This window comes from Monodon monoceros, unplaced genomic scaffold, assembly GCF_005190385.1.
Source record: "Monodon monoceros isolate NGI ecotype Baffin Bay Population unplaced genomic scaffold, NGI_Narwhal_1 Super_Scaffold_7, whole genome shotgun sequence".
Classification (NCBI taxonomy): domain Eukaryota; kingdom Metazoa; phylum Chordata; class Mammalia; order Artiodactyla; family Monodontidae; genus Monodon; species Monodon monoceros.
Window position 1 is genome coordinate 92,652,455 of NW_021703784.1, and position 16,551 is coordinate 92,669,005.

Sequence of the window (16,551 nt, forward strand, 5' to 3'; positions counted from 1 at the left end):
GCAGCCCTGTGCCCCGTGGGGCTGGGGGCTGGGGGCTGGGAGGTCGAGGAGAGATTGTGCTTGGAGGGAGGGCAGTTAGGGCCTCGCTAAGAGGGAGATTGCTGGATTTAAATAAACCCTGAGACGTGCCAAGCAAATGAGGAGAAATTGGTTTGAGGTGGGGAGGCCGTGGTAAGCTCTCCAGTCCCCTTCCCCGGTGCCCCACTGCCCACATGGGCTCCCACCCGAGGCCCGCTGATGTGTGGGCTGCAGCTTGCACTGTCCGGGGCACTTAAGGATTCACCCTCTTATTTGTCGGGGCCACTGTCCTCATCGTCATTTAACAGGTGCAGAAGCAGAGGCACCGAGGGACAGGCGGGCCCCAGCCTTGTGCTGTGGGGACAGGCACCCACTCCTCAGCCCCCTTTCACAGCATCAGGTCAGCCATGCCCTGAAAGTGGCTCCAAGAAGGTGGATGGGCACCTCTGCTCTCTTCTTCTCCCCGACCGCCGGGTGCAGGTCAGCTTAGCACATGCAACTCACCACCCATTCCTGAGCACCTGTGGCGAGTCAGAGCCTGTACTGGGTGCCCTAGATGGATGGGCCCAGCCCTGCCCCCCTGGCCCTCCCAGGACTCACACCGTCCGCCGTGGAAATTGCTTTTTCTAATAAGGCTGTTTGATGGAGGCACGGACAATGCGCTGGGAGGGCTCAGATGAAAGCAGGGGTGGGGAGGGCCTTTGAGCTGGGCCTTCAGAGGGGCTGGGGTTTCATTTGAGGACATTGTGAGCAAAGACTCAGAAGTGGGAAGTGGGGACCAGGTGTCCGGCAGGTCGTCAGATGGGCTGCATGGCCCAGACCCCTGGCCTGTAGCTCTGGTCTGGCTCTTGGCAAGCAAAGGATAGTGTGTTTGAGTGAAGTCTGGGTCAGACCTTCCTGCACTGAAGCTTTGGCCGGGGCAAGGCTTTACTGTAACCGCCAGGAAGGGGATTCGTCATCTGTACGAACTGAGTGGACATCTAGCACCCAGCGATTCTGACTTCATCGGGCTGGGGCTGAGCCCAGGACGTCGGTAATTGGTAAAGCTCTCCGGAGTGATTCTGGCGCGCCGCTGGTGTTGAGAACCGCTGCTCTGTTCTGGTCTCCGTGCTACAGTGCTGAGCTGAGGCCCAGAGCAGGGCAGGGTCTTGCAGAACAGAGCAGATCATGCAGTCAGTGGCAGAACATCTCTGAACGTCTAGGCCGGCGTTCTTTCTGCTTGTACACAAGGGACCAGGCACAGCATGGCTTCCTGGGCCTTGTGTGGGGTGGGTTCCGCTACTGCTATCTTGCTGGCCTGGGACCTATCCTGTTCCTGCTCCGAGACCCATTCTGATCCAAGGTGGCGCCAGGGTTGTCACAGATGGTGGGCCCTCATCTCATTAGAGATTCAAGGAGTAGGTTGGGTTTGGGTGTACGGTTTGTTGCCAGGGAGATGGCCTTCTGGTGGTAGTTGGAGTGAGGGGAGAGCCAGTTCATCCTGGGAACCCTCCTTCCCCCTTCAGGTATGGCTTCCATCGGTACAGCTTCTCCTAATTTTCAGACGCTTTCACTAGCACTGTCACCGCGCAGGCTCTTGCGGATGATCGAATGGAGCTGGTTAACCTCCTCAAACCCGAAGCGGTAGGCCAGGAGGAGGACGGGCACCCGCGTGATGAGCGCGGGTGCTCTGCCTTCATGAAATCAGTGGCCAACAGCCACAGGCTCTTCTGTCCCCGGGAGGCATTTGGCAGCGCCTTGAGACATTTTTGGTTGTCACACCTGTGCAGGTAGATGCTTCTGGTTTCTGTCGAGCAGAAGCCAAGGATGCTGATGAAGATCCTGCATTGTCCAGGATGCCCCCTCCCCCACCAACAAAGCATTTCCTGATCCCACATGGTGAGATTAGGAAGCCCTGAAAGAACTCTTCCTGGCAGGTCTTGGAGGTGGTACTGGGGGAAATGGGGTTTGCACAGGAGACTCAGCCTCTCATCCAAAGTCTGTCTGAGTGCAAGGCCCAGGCCCCAGCCCCGGGCCCTGCCACTGTCTTGGCCAGGTGACAAAGTCTCGGACTCCTACTCCTGCCTCCTGGGCTGTGATATTCTTGGGGGGAGGTGAAGGCTGAAGGATCTCTGTGCCCTTGTGTCTTGCTGTGGCTTCGGCACCTGCCAGAGGAGTGAACCAGGTTCCCTCCATATCCTAGGTTCTTCTCTTGGATGGATCTTTGGGACCTTGGGCATGAGTTAAAGAGTGGACAGAACCACACTGTGGAGATACGGAGCTGCAGAGCCAGAGTAGGTGCCAGGCCAGAGGGGTCAGGGCTGCGCTGTGCCCATGCCTGGGGCCCCTGGCTGCTCTGTGCAGATGGAAGCCGAGGTCATTCCTGGTCTCCATCAAAGTGGAACCTGTCTCCCGATGGGTGCTCATGGGGTCCTCACATCCTACCCGTGAGCTGCTAAAAAGCACAGCAGCCCGCCCCCAAAGGAGCTGCTGCCAGCCAGCACTCCAGTGGGAGGGGAGCCTGTACACACCCAGAGGTGGGGACTGGGGAGACTGGGAAGGGGAAGAGCCGCAGGACAGAACAGGCTTTCTGTGGCCACGCCCTAATCATGGGCATCACCAGCGAGGCCACACCCCATGGAAGCCCACTGTAAATAGTGTCACTGTGTAAAGGTCTTCCTCCAAGCCACCGGGGTCTATGGCCCTAGGTAAAGATCGCTTTGTAGAGGCGATGGCCTCACCCTAACCCCAATAAGGATCCTTTATTCCCGTTCAGGGCTTTAAAGCTCTTTCACATCGCTGTGCTTTTGCCTCCTTAGTGACAAGCCCCTAGGTTGGTGCAGTTGTTACTCGGGTTCCGGATGGAGTGAGTGGGACCAGGAGAGGCTGCTGAGCGGCCATGGCTCTCACAGCTAGTCAGAGGCGAGGCAGGGCCCGAAACTGAAGGCGTCCGGCTCCGTCCAGCACTCCCATCGAGTACGCCGCGTCTCCTCCTGCCCTCCAAGGAGCAGTGGAAGGGGCCTGTCGCTAGGAAGAGGGTGTGGTGGTGGTGAGCGGGCGCGGGCGCCCAGGCGCCTCCTGGCTCCCCGGCTGGGGGCCGGCAGTTAGGAAGGAGGAGGCCCTGCCGCGCTGACGGTCATTTACCCAATTGTGCTTTGTGGGATATTCAACCCAAGGAACGTGGTGCCCCTGGCTGAGCGTAAGAGGAAGCCCAAGTTCTCCAAGGAGGAGCTGGACATTCTGGTCACGGAGGTGACCCACCACGAAGCGGTTCTCTTTGGGAGGGAGACCATGCGGCTGTCCCATGCCGACAGGGACAAGATTTGGGAAGGCATAGCTCGGAAAATCACCTCCGTCAGCCAGGTCCCCCGCTCCGTCAAGGACATTAAGCACAGATGGGATGACATGAAACGGAGGACCAAGGACAAGCTGGCCTTCATGCAGAAGTCCCTGTCGGGCCCAGGGGCCGGGGGCCGGGCCCCCGCCATCGTGCTCACTGCCCACGAGAGGGCCATCGAGTCAGCGCTGCTCACAGCCCGGTCCGGGCACGGCTTCCCCAGGGTGGAACTGGATGGCACCGACAGCCCTTCGACCAGCTGTGAGTACCGCCCGCTTCCCCTCCCTGGGCTCCCCCTGCCTGTTCCCCACCCACTCCTGGCGGAGTCCCCTGCACCCGCCTTCTTTCTCCTGTCCCTCTGCCTCGCCCAGTCTTTCCGTCCTTCCCTCCCTCCCCCACTTCTGTCCTCTCTACCTCTTTCCCTTCACTCATTCGAGAATACTTCCTGAACACCGTGCCAGGAGTTGCGCTGGGAGCTGGGAAGACAGAGATGGGCATAAAACCTACCCTAGGGCTTCCCTGGTGGCGCAGTGGTTGAGAGTCTGCCTGCCGATGCAGGGGACATGGGTTCGTGCCCTGGTCCGGGAAGATCCCACATGCCGCAGAGCGGCTGGGCCCGTGAGCCATGGCCGCTGGGCCTGCGTGTCCGGAGCCTGTGCTCCTCAACGGGAGAGGCCACAGCAGTGAGAGGCCCGCGTACCGCAAAAAAAAAAACAAAAAAACAACAACAACAAACCTACCCTGCCCCTGCTCTTGGGACGTTCCTTAAACTCGTGAGAATAAACACACTTTAATTAAATAATTGCGCAAGGGAATTTGAAAAAAGGCGTGAAGGACAAATACAGGAGGTCCTGAGAGCAGGGCTGACTACTTTGGTGTGCGACCCGTCGCTCTCAAGGCCGGAGCTGGGCTAACTGCTCCTCGGTTGCCTTCCTGAAACTCAGACTAGTTTTTGAACGAGGCGCCCGCATTTTCGTGTTGCATTCGACCCTGCAAATTATGTAGCTGCCCGTCTGAGCACAGGAGTGGTGGACTGGCCATCCACCGAGGCTGGGGAAGGCTCCCGGGAATGACAGTTGAACTGAGACCAAGGGTGAGGAAGAGTTAAGCCTGCCGGTACGCGTGGGCCGTGGGGCGCAGTGCAGGGGAGGGGAGGGCCTCGCAGGCAGAACAGCATGTACGAGGCCCCGAGGCCCTGCATCAGGAAGGCGCTTGGCACGTTCCAGGAACAGAGAGGAGCCAGGGAAGCCCCGTGTAGCAGGCGAGGGGGAGGGGCGCGAGAGGAAGCCAGCCAAGTCCCAGGCCCCGAAAGCTCAGTCCTTTCTGTCTGTCTATTCCGAGTGTCTTTATTTCTGTGTTATTTCCACACTCCCCTCCGCGGTGCCATGCTGCCTTCTCTTCTCTCTGCACTCTGCCTCTTTCTGTCCACCGCCTCCCCCCCACAAACCCCCGCCCCAAGGCTCTCACTAGGACCCCTCTCTCTGTGCTCTGGGTCCCCTCCGCATGGCCCCCTCCACCCCTCTGCTCCCCAGCACTCGTCTCCCTCTTTCCCCTCTGCTTCCTGTGTCTCAGAATGAACTTGGATGCCAGGGGTTGGGGGGTGTGGAATATCCTGGCCTACACGGGGCGTCCTTTGGGGCTGTAGTGCTTATCGGGGCTCACCAGAAGGGGGAGCACTCGAGGCCCTTCCCTGCTGGGGCTGCATCCCCTTCAGTTGTGCTTCTGCACGGACCTGCCCCCCACTCGCAGCCCGCGGTCCCAGCTGGAGGCTGTCTGGCTTGTGAGAGACCAGTCGGGCAGCAGGGCTCCAGGAACACCAGCCCTCGGGAAGATGGTTCACAAAGACCCAGCCTCCCCTCCCCAGGCCCCTTGCCGCAGGGAGCTTGCTAATTTCCTGTCTGGCCGGGGCTCCTGACAGGTGGCCATTCGGAGTCAGACACTGAGAACTAGGAAAGAAGGAGGAGATCATCCGGTCCGACTTCCATGTTGTCCAGATGAGGTAGTTAAGCTCCAGACACAGAGGTGGTCTCAGAGCCTGATTCAGAATGAGGACTTGAACCTGGGTCTGCCAGCTCCCGCTGAATCAGTGTATCCGGGAGTTTCAGGATGATGCTACCTAATTATGAGAAAAGGGAGAAGGCTAGCATCTAGTGAAGTCTGTTCCTTAAATTCTGTCTTGCTCATCCTTCCGTCTCCCCGAGACCAAAGGTAATGAGGTTACCAAATGTGACCTGAACTGGGTAGGGGGCCCAGGACCCCTCCACCGCAGGCTGGTCCAGGCCTCCTTTTCCCAGCTGCTACAGCACTTGGCTAGGGGCTGGGTAGAATGAGGCCCTGAAAGGGAGGGAGTAGCATCACGGCAGCCCGTCCCACTTCTTTCAACCCTGCCCTTCCAGAATGGGTGTCCGCCAAGTGGGGGTCATGAGGCACTAGGCTCTCTTACTGTGCTGGCCCAAGTGAGATGCCGGGACCCTTCGGAGGCATGCGGCTCAGGGCAACGGGAATCTGTCTTCCTGTCACCTCCCCTGAGGTGGTTCTGAATTCAGCCCCCCAGGTACAGGCAGGGAGGTGTGCCTGTCAGGAGGGTCAGCCTGTATATTTTTCGCTCTTGCTGTGGGAACCAGCTCACGAGAGAGCCGCCGAGACCCGCGTGTGCAGGGCTGGGCCCCTCCCTGCGACTGGTCACAAGTAGCAGTCTGTCTGATGGTCCCTGTGTGCCGTCAGGTGCTCCAGGTAGAAGGGGTGTGTCTGCTCGGGTAGCCTGCCTTGGGGCGCTGAGAGGACGGCAGGGCTGGTCGCCCAGGTGGATCTGCTCTGCATCATCTGGGCTTGTCTGTCCCAGAGCCATCCCTTCCCTCCCTTCTCCAGCCTGTCAGCTTCCCCCTCTATGACCTAAAGCTGCAGATTCCAGCAGGCCCACAAGGTGGCCCCAGGCAGCTCAGAAATGGCCGCATGGAGGCGGGAACTCAGGGCGGCCAAGAGCATCATAGTACCTTTTGGCAGGTGTCGCTCTTCGAGCTTCGCAGAGTGTCTTTCTGTCTGTCCTCCTGTGTAGTCTTAACAACCTGCTAGGTGGGCAAGTGGTCGGGGAGGTAGGTAGAGCAGTTGTTACCTTTGCTTTGCAGAAACTGAGCCGCAGAGAGAGGAAGTGAGCCCTTGGGTCGACGTGCCATCCCTGGGGCTGGGGTCCCACTAGAAAGTCGCTGTTCCTGTACAAGGAAGGGGACCTGGGGACCTGGGCACTGTTCATGCTCACCTGTCTCCCCAGGCGTGCCTGGCCCAAGCACCTCAGGGATCTAGGGAGCAGGTGCTTCTCTACGAGTGGGGGGGGGGCAGGTGCCGAACGAAGCTGAAGGGTAGCAGGGTGGGGGGAGGCTAGGTAACTTTGGGGGGTGCGTCCGAGCCCAGGGCTGCCTTCTTTCTCGCAGTTGTAATCAATCGCCCTTCTTTGTTTTTTTGTCCCCCAAGATGATGAAGATGAGGAGACGCCCGGGCCCTCGAGGCAGCCCCTCCGGGGGCCCCTGCAGCCGTCGCCAGAAGAAGAGGCCTGCCTGGCCAGGCCCGCCCTGCTCCTCTCTTCTTCCTCCTCTGACCAGTCCGAGACAGTGGGCCCCAAGCCCGAGGCCCTGCCCCGGCCCTCGCCTCAGGCCCAGGCCGCCTGCAGGGCCCCTCGGCCGCACCCCGGCCCACCCAGCACAGGCCTAGACTGGCAGCTGTTCCACACCCACGCCCAGCAGACTGAGGTGTTTCGGCAGTTTTGCCAGGAGCTGGTGACCGTGCACCGGGACATGGCAAGTGGCATGCAGGCCATCGGCCAGGCCATGGCCGAGCTGACCAGCCGTGTCAGCCAGATGTGCCAGACGCTGACAGAGATCCGGGATGGGGTCCAGGCATCTCAGCGGGGGCCCGACGGGGCAGCGCCCGCAGGCTCCACCCCCCGGGCCGAGGCTCCCCCAGCGGAGCCCCCAGAGGCACCCCCAGCGCCGGCCCACGCACGGACTACCAGGTCTCGGAAGAGAAAGCACAGTTTCTAAGCCGGCCAGTCTGCGCTGGGAGGAAGAGAGATGGAGGAGGGGTGTCTGGCCTTGAGACAGGGGCCAGTCTCTTGTGTCCAAGATCGAAGACCCTTGTAGGGTGTTGGGGGGACTGTCGTCTCCTCGCTGCGCACAGGTTGGCTGCCCTGGGCTCAGCCCTCCTCCCTCATCTGTGGCAGGTGCTCAAGATGCAGGAGAAGCTACCTGCCTGATGCTTGCTTGGCCTGGAGGGTCGGCCTCCTCTTGGTCTGCACCCCACAGCAGCAGGCCTTGCAGGGAAAGGGGGAGCGAGAGTGGGGGGCATCTGAACGGAATCCCGCTGTCCGTCCTCAGGGCTGCCGCATCAGCCTCCCCGGCCCTGAGGCTGCTGCTTTCGAGGAGGGTGAGGCCCGAGAATGGGCAAGCAGAGCTCAGCCCTTCCGGGAGGGGTCTGTCCTCCCCTCCCCCAGGGCTCTGAGCCCCGGTGGGTGGCGCCCCAGCCTTGGCCTTCCGCTTGCCCTCGCTCGTGTGCTCAGCTGCCATGCTTGCCTTTTGTGGAGCGGGGTGACGTCGGAGGAAGGGGAAGACTACGTGGCATTCTTAGAGCACTTTACGTTTCTCGCTGCGCTCGCAGACGTGTGATCTCAGTGGGTCGTCGGGACAGTGGGAGAGGCAGCCACGTGAGTGCTGTGACCAGCTGTACTGCCGTTAGCATCTGTGTTGCGCACAAATGAAACAGCAGCCGGCCGGTCGCGGGGCCAGGACTGGAAGCCAGGTCTGTGGACTTTTCCAGCTCCCCTGTCAGAGACCAGACGTGGGACTTGGGAGGGGGCTTGCCCCTGCCCCTGCCAAGCTCTTCGGGGTTTCAGTGGGAGGCAACAGCAGCGTTCAGGGTGCGAGTCCACCCCACCCCGCCCCGGCACGAAGGCTGGCAGCCAGTGGCCGGGGAGAAGTAGGGCCTAGGTCTCGGGATCCAGAAGGCGACCCCTCCTCTGGCCCCTCGCGAGCCCAGCAGGGCTCCTGTCCCGTTCCAGGTCCCAGCATGCCTTGCCTCTGCTTGCTTGGGCTGCGTATGCATTAGCTACACACATCTCGAAGCTTCGTGTTTGGGTTTGGAGTGTGGGGAGAGAGCCCGGTTCTTAGAGTTAGGGCGGGAGGCGGGGAGTGGCAGATGCCGCTCAGCTCTGACGTGGGTGCAGCTCAGCTGTGTGTCCTCTTTGCTCCCTGGCCTGAGGCTGACTCATATCCCAACCCTCCATCCTGCCACACCTGCCCCCTAGAGCCATAGTTGGGTGGGGGCTGGGAGGACTGCTATGCCCAGGGCCTGCTGCCGCCATTCCTGGAGTCCTGCTTCTCACCCCAACCCAAGCTTAGCCCCGTGGCGGGAGAATGGAGGGCAACTGCAACGTCCCTGTGTCCTGGGCTCCTTCTCCCAGTCTGTGGTTCTCTGGGGGTTCCTGCTCCCCCTGTCCGACAGCCCGATGGCTTGACTATTGCCTGGCATTGCCCTGCCCTCCGATGCTGGAATCAAAGATTGCCTTCCCAAGTATTTTTGTTAAGATGGCAATAAAAAGAAATTGATCTCACACTTGGAACACACCCGGTCTCCAGGATCTTTCTTTGGTGTATATTCTCTTTCTTCGCTTCCTGTGGAAACCTCGAGGCCCCCAAAGCAGGGGTTAGATGACCGAGGAAAAGGGTGTTGGTGAGGGAGACTCAAGTGCCCCTGGCACTTCCCAGATCTCATCCGCTCTCAGATGCCCTGTGTTCAGCACCCTTAGAGGAAAGGAAAGGAAAGGAATTGATGGGCCGAGGTGGACAAAGCATCCACATATGAAACCGTTTCACTGTATTTAATTTCTCTGCAAATCGAAAGTGAGATGTTGCTCAATGAATTCTACCTTTTTTTCCCTAAAGGTATGTCAGGGGTCCTGGGGAAAAACCCCACCATTTCTGGCAGGAGACTCCAGAAGGGTCAGGGGCTATCCACTTGCCAGGGTACTTCAGGGACCACCCTGAGGCACTCACTTTTTTTTTGGTCACCTCCCCACTGATCTGGGTATCTGACTGTCACAGGTAAGGCCCTGCCCGCCTAGAGTTGAGGCTTCTCAAAGTAATTGAAATGGCTTCCTCTGGCTCCCCTTGGGAGTCTCCTCAGCGGGAAAGGGACCCCCTGATCCGTGCATTGCCCTGGCTTGCTTCCAGTCACAGGGAGAGGTTCTCCCAGGCAGGAAATACCCATGTCCTGACCAGGGATCCATCCGCTTTCTGGAAGATTCCAGCCTGCTTTAACCTCTGCCATTCTTGACCAAAAAGCATGGTCATGGAAATCAAGATTTTCCGATCTCCAGGAGATACAGAGGTTCTGTGAAACCGGGCCTAGGGTCTTTCCCACCAAGGTCAGGGTACTAAGCAGTGACTGGCTGGCCTCTCCCTCTGGTCCTGGGGAGGGAAAGGGGCCAAGTTGAAAGCAAAGGGGACAGAGAGATGAAGAGACTTGTCAACTTCCGGTGGAAAAGATTTCAGTTTCTTTTTCTTGGCTTCAGTGGGGATTGTGGGGCTAGCACGTCAAACAGGAAGGTGAAACTGGAGCCGGTGGATGGAAATGAATGGGCAGCCAATTTCAGCTTAAGATGGGGACATCCCCCACTAAGAGTCTGAGGCTTCCAGCCATGCCAAGGGCTGGCTGTGTGGTGTTCTGTTAGAGTCCAGGTGACCATCTAGTGGGTGGATGCATGACCCAAAGACCTTCCCAGCCCAGAGACCTCAATGCGTGTGAGAATACAGAGCCCAGCCTCTTCTTGGTCAGTCTTTCCTCATCTCTGCCTCAGTGACTGGGGCAGCTTCCTTTCCATCGGAGGCATAGCCACTGAGTGAGTGTCTGAGCCCGGCCTTTGTCTGTCCCTTCCAACAACATGGACGCCCCTTGGGTTATTTTCCTCTCTTGAGTTGGAACTGGTAGTCATTTCCTGACCCAGCTAGAAAATATGGTGCACTGGATAAGACACAGTGGGTGAGGTCTGAAAAGTGTCGTCTTCGTGCTTATCTAGCCAATACCCAAAGTCAGCAGAGTTTGGAATAAAAACAATCCATTATCATCATGCAAGTTTCAGTCCAGAACCACCCCACCACCACCACTACCCGCCCACCCCCTTGATTGCTTCAAAGGGTCTGATTTGAAAAGCTATCAAATAAGCACTAGTGTTTACAGATCAGCCCGTGCTATGCATTTTCCATCCCCCTTCTGACATACTCTGTGCCTTCCCTCCAATGAAGTAGTGACCTGGAAACTACTTCAAACAGAAAGATTTTTCACTCCCTGGAAGCCTTCTGTTCCAGGAAGGGCTCTTGTTCACCCGCAGCCGTGTAATGGGACAGGCATGCCTCCTCATACAGGGATTGTTGTGTGGGGGCAGGATTCTGGGAGTGGATCAAGCCATTGGGTGTTACTGCAAAATACTTACAATGGGGAGACCTGACTAGAAGTCATTGGTGTTGGGACTTAGCTGGCTCCATTTAGCTTTACCTCAAAAATGATACAGCATAAACATCTTCTCGGGGGGAATGGATTGTTACGATTCACTGAGAGTTGCCATATATATCTTATTTCAAATGCCAACTTTCAGAACAACCAAATACAACTGGATGCTGAACCAATTTTGATCTTTGAAGATACTTCGTGATCCATACAAAGATCTGGAGCTCTCTTCCTAAGTATTTTTAAAAATTTTATTGAAGTCTAGTTGATTTGTAGTGTTGTGTTCATTTCTGCTGTACAGCAAAAGTGATTCAGTTATACATATATACATTCTTTTTCATATTCTTTTCCATTACTGTTTATCACAGGATATTGAATATAGTTCCCTGTGCTCTACAGGAGGACCTCTATTCCTAAATACTGATTCTTGTTGGGTAGAAAAACACCAGAAGTTGGAAGGGGAAATTGACTTGAATCTTTCTAAACCTTCTGACGTCCTCACCAAGTTGCTCTTTGGAATAAATCCCTGATAGTTACGTGTTTCTCATCTACCTTTTTTCTCTTTAAGTTGAGTGCCAGAGAAAATAATTCTAGCTTTTAGAGCCTGACGGCTGTTTAGAGACTGAAAAAAGAAAAGACTGTATTCTTCTTTCCTTGTGCTCTATGATTTAAGTGATTCTTGTTAGAAAAAACATGAATAGTTGGTTTGCCTTCTGTGTCTGGGAATAGGAAAGTTTGGATCTACCTCAGTTCCATGCTGTGCTCACCACTAGGTCAAATCCCAGACTCTTGCTAAACTGGGGACTAGAAAATAGTTTGCACATTCAGAAGAAATCTCACGTATGAAGAAAAGGCAGACTTCTGCAGTTGGAGAGTTGAGATTGTATGTGAGGGGCGCTATGCCTGGGGTACCACAAATGTAGATTCCCAATGCTGCTGGCCACCATGACCGTCACCACTGCCACCCTGTACTGGAATTGGCGTTGGTGTATGTCTTTTCCTTTTTTAGGAGGTGGGGGAGAGGGAGTAACAGTATTAACTGCTTATTGAGGAAGACTTGAAAAGTAGAGAAAATTACAAAGAAGTAGAACCGTGTATAATGGATAATCACTGTTAAAACAGTGGTGTATTTCCTTCAAGCAGTTTACCCAGGCTTGTTTGTAAAGCATGATTAGAACCATAATATAAATAGCTTTGAGTCCTATTGTTCCCACTCTGCCTTATATCAGGACCATTTTTCCATGTCATGAAAGATTCTATGAAAACATTTTTCTGTAGATGAGTAACATTCCATTGTACAAATATACCATGGTTTATTCAGTTGTTTCTCTAGTATCAGAAGTTTAGATGTTCTAGCTTTTGCTCCATTACAAACAGTGGAACAGTCAGCGTGGCGGTATGCATTTTGCATTCTTGTTCCACACCTTAACGTTTTGGTGTTCTTTTTTAAATTCTACAAATATTGTGGGAAAACCCAAATGAAATAAAATTTACCATTTGAACCATTTTTAAGTGTAAAGTTCAGTGGTATTAAGTACACTCACACTGTTGGGCAACCATCACCATCATCCCTCTCCATAACTTTCCATCTTCCCCAACTGAAGCTCGGTGCCCATTCAACGCTAGCTCCCTATTTCCCCCTCCCCCATCCCCTGGCAACCACCATCCTACTTTCTGTCTCTGTGAATTTGACTACTCATATAAGTGGAATCCTGTAGTATTTGTTGTTTTATGACTGGCTTATTTCACTTAGTATGTGTCGTCAAGGATCATTCATGTTGTAGCGTGGGTCAGAGTTTCCTTTCTATTTATGGCTGACTAATATCCCATTGGGTGTATATACCACATCTTATTTATCCATTCATCCATCAGTTGACACTTGCGTTGCTTCCACCTTTGACTATTGTGAATAATGCTGCTGTGAACGTGAATGAACAAATACTTGTTCGAGTCCATGTTGCCAAGTCGTTTCCCAAAGTGTCGTGCCAGCTTATTCTCCACCATTAGTATGGGAGACCCTAGTCTTGCCACCTTTACCAATACAGAGCTTACAATGTAAAAAAGTTCTCTGTGCCAACAAGACAATGTGCTGCTTTGTGCCTCTTTTCTTATTAGTGATGCTGAATCCTTTCATTTTTGTTCATTATCCATTTGGATTTATTTCTGTGAATTATTGTTTCCCTTGGACTGCTCAAAGTACAGTTCTTTGGGCTGTGCCAGTCGGACAGTCTTTGATTTCTTCCCTGGCTTTTGAGACAAATCATAGCATAAGGAAAAGAAGTTTGTTTTTGACTACAAATTTCCTAGGCACTTGGATACCACAGAACCCTAAAACTCCAAATAATTTCCTCTTGCCTGTTTGATCTGTGCATCTCCACCTCTCTACAGGTATTGCATCATCTCACCTTTTGGAGGCGAGTGAGGTGGCAGGTTGGATATTGGAAATGTCATTTCAGGGAGAATGGGTGAGGTCCATAGATTCTGAGGGTCTGACAGAACTTTAAAGGTTATCTGGGCATTGCTGAGTTGGTGCTTTACATGCCCACATAGGAGCCATGAGTTCTAGTGAGAAAAGCATGGACCTCAATCTCCCATTTATTAGCTGCGTGACCTTAGGCAAGTCACTTAGCCTCTCTGAGCCTCAGTTTCCTTACCTTCAAATGACTTGGATTAACCTGTGGTTTCTCACATTTCCTTGCCTTTCCCTACCTCCCCTGTCCCCACTGGACCCTCTATTTTTAAAGATTTTGATCTTCAGCATTTATTAATTGATCTCGTGGGCACCCTTTTCACATGGGTCATTTCTGCTAGGCTTTGTGACATTCTGAGAACAGTTCAAGGATCTCGCCCTTACCACCATCAGAGGCCTGCGGGTATCTGGGAATGCCTGCGGTTAAAAGTTAGGGAAGAATAGTTTTCCAATCACCTGTATATCTGGTATTGAACCTTGTATTTACCAGGACCTAGGAGGTAGGAAGGGCAGGTGTCATTTCCAGTCCCAGAAAACAGAGATTCTTAGAGGTTCAAAGGCTTGCTTGAAGTCCACAAAACAGTGAGACAAGGGACTGGCTCCAGCTGGTGTGCCTTTCCTCGGCAGGGAAGCTGCTCTGTAGACTTTCGCAGATACCCACACGCTCATAGGCGGCTGGCCACTGGCACCTGCCCGGCACCGTGCCTGGTACCGGCAGGCACTCGCCAAAGAGTGGCCCGCGCGTTCTTACCTGTCCCCCTCGCCCCCAGGTACGTGGTCATCTCCCGGGAGGAGAGGGAGCAGAACCTGCTGGCGTTCCAGCACAGCGAGTGCATCTACTTCCGGGCGTGCCGGGACATCCGGCCCGGGGAGCGGCTGCGGGTCTGGTACAGCGAAGACTACATGAAGCGCCTGCACAGCATGTCCCAAGAGACCATCCACCGCAACCTGGCCAGAGGTGAGTGCCCACACCCAAGGGAGGGCCACGCCCACTGCCAAGCCCCAGGGGAGGCCAGAAATGCTTCTCTAGCAGCTTCCTAGGAAAACCGATGGGAAATACAGTACACCAGCAATGGGGAGACACAGAGGGACTCAGGGGAACTGATGGTCTAGGTAGGAGCAGCCGCTCTGGCACCAGCCGTGGCCATCCGGTGTGTCCTCCTCCCTCAGACGTGGTCAGGAGCCCTATTATAGACGTTTCAGAGGATCAGGGAGAGAGACAAGTCTCCAATGCCAAGCATACAAGTTTAATCAAAATTGATTCTGTTTCCCCGACTCAAGTTGATGGAAGGATGTTGTGAACTGCCACTGGCTCGATAATAGGTGACATTTACTAAGTACTTAATACGTGCTAAGCAGGTTTTCTATGGTGTCCCATGTGATCATCCTAGTAGCACCTGCCCGATAAGTGCCCAGTGAGAGTTAGATGGGTAATATACGTAACGCATTTAGAACAATGTCTGTCTTGACCATCGTAAGCCCTCAGTTGTAAACTTTTAATACTAATGATAGCATGTGGATTATTATCCCCACCTTACAGATGTAGAAACCGAGCATCAGATAAATACAGTGACTCACCCAGAATCCCATGGCAAGCAGGGGCGGAGCTAGGTTCCTAACCCACGTCTGTCTGAGTCCAGGGTCTAAGCTCTAACCTACAGTGTTATAAGGCCTCCCAGACAAAACTAGTTTCTTCCCTGCTTCCTCCTGGTCTCATTCCTGGCAGTCCTAATGATATGCTGTGAAAGAACAATCTCTGTTAGGAGAAGAAGATTGGAGGGAGGTGGGTGGTGGCCTGGTGGGTGGGTATCCATCCAGGCTCCATTTAAATGAGTCATTTGAAAGTGGTTTAAAATACTCCCCAGCTCCTAGGCCTTTACCTCTTTACTCCATCCTCAGCCATGCCAGGGCAAACGGGTGAGCCCAAGGTCCTTTTTCCAGCAGGACCTTCCTTACACTAAAACCACATATCCAAAGACCCAGAGTCCATCTGGTCCCGGGAACCAAGCCTATACCCAAGCCCCACCATATCATGTTTCTGACCAATCTACTTATTGGAAGTAAAGCTTCATTTAGAGCATGAGGGGAAGAGATGAAAAGGGGGTAAGAGTGACCCATTGGAAGTAAGCTGTCTTCAAAACCAAAACAGAGCAAAGCGAATTGTGGACATTGAGTGCACAACTGCTGCCTGACTTGGTAAAAGGTATCTGGTGATCGGATGAGCAGTGAAAGGAGACCCAATAGATACCCTCATCTCTTGTTTTCTTTGGAGCTGGGTGTTAGGTGCATACATGCCGATTATACTTGGGAAGGCATGTTTCTGTGACATGATTGCCGTGGTTTCCACTTGACCTCTGGAGATGCCATGTAAAAAAGTGTCTGATGCGTCCTCCATAAATCTTGGTTGAATGGATAAAAGAAGAAATGAATGAAGACCACCAAGAAATCTCCAAAAGAATCATATCACCAGAAGAAGAGAAAACCAAGAGAAGTCATACCCGAGGACATGGGTTCCATCCCTTGGCCATGATCTTCTTGAATTCTTCTGGATTTGTAATGTCCCTTTTTTCCCCGTGTCTACTCCAGAGCACCTCAAGCTGCTTCATCCTCAGAGAGCCCTGAGACCCAAGGGGAGCGCTCAGAGAAGGGCATCAGCTTTCAGGAGTGGTTCAAAGGAGCGTGGCAGACAGACTTGAAATGAGATAAACCAAGATGTGTGAAGATACAGGAGGAAGGGGTGTCTATTCCTGGCCAGGCTGAGAAGTAGGAAACACGAAGGAAACTGGAAGCCACCCATGGGGCAGGGCCAGAGCAGAGGGTGGACTTGGCCGTAAAGCCCTTGGGAAGCAGCCGTGGAGCTCAGTGGCCTTTAGACGTGTGTCCCTGTAGCCTGTAGCTTTGGCAGACTCTGATACGGTTAGTGGTGTCTTAGATCTGTGTGCCAGTTCTGCTCTGTAGGGGGCATTCCCCACGCTCAACCACTCAAGGTCTTACATGGGAGGAGGCTTCTTTGGAATTGGAGGCTGGAGCCTTGGTGAAGTCCAGAGCGTGACTTATTAGCTCTTATTAAGTAGAGACATTAGTTGGAGCCCAGAACTGCTTCCTGAAGAGTATAAATTATTCCTCTGTGGTTATCTTTTAAGAATAGGATGCATCTAATACATGTATTCAAAGAGTTTATGTTTTTTGTCTACTTTGGGTCATTGATTTTCTTTGTGGTGTTTCCCTCATGTTTTATGGAGGCTTTAGAATCAAT

At 54.1% G+C, this 16,551-nt stretch overlaps 2 protein-coding genes across 2 annotated transcripts in view; both read left to right on the forward strand.

Moving 5' to 3' along the window:
• Positions 1-16,551, forward strand: part of PRDM11 (PR/SET domain 11) — a 48,802-nt gene that overhangs the window by 26,752 nt on the left and 5,499 nt on the right. The window contains exon 6 of the mRNA XM_029208501.1: positions 14,066-14,253. Coding sequence (XP_029064334.1) covers positions 14,066-14,253 — 188 coding nt within the window. The remainder of the gene's footprint in view (positions 1-14,065; positions 14,254-16,551) is intronic.
• Positions 2,968-7,999, forward strand: LOC114887108 (myb-related transcription factor, partner of profilin-like). Its single transcript, XM_029208502.1, has 2 exons — positions 2,968-3,595; positions 6,803-7,999. The coding sequence occupies exons 1-2, from the start codon at positions 3,289-3,291 to the stop codon at positions 7,366-7,368; spliced, it is 873 nt and encodes a 290-aa protein (XP_029064335.1). The 5' UTR covers positions 2,968-3,288; the 3' UTR covers positions 7,369-7,999.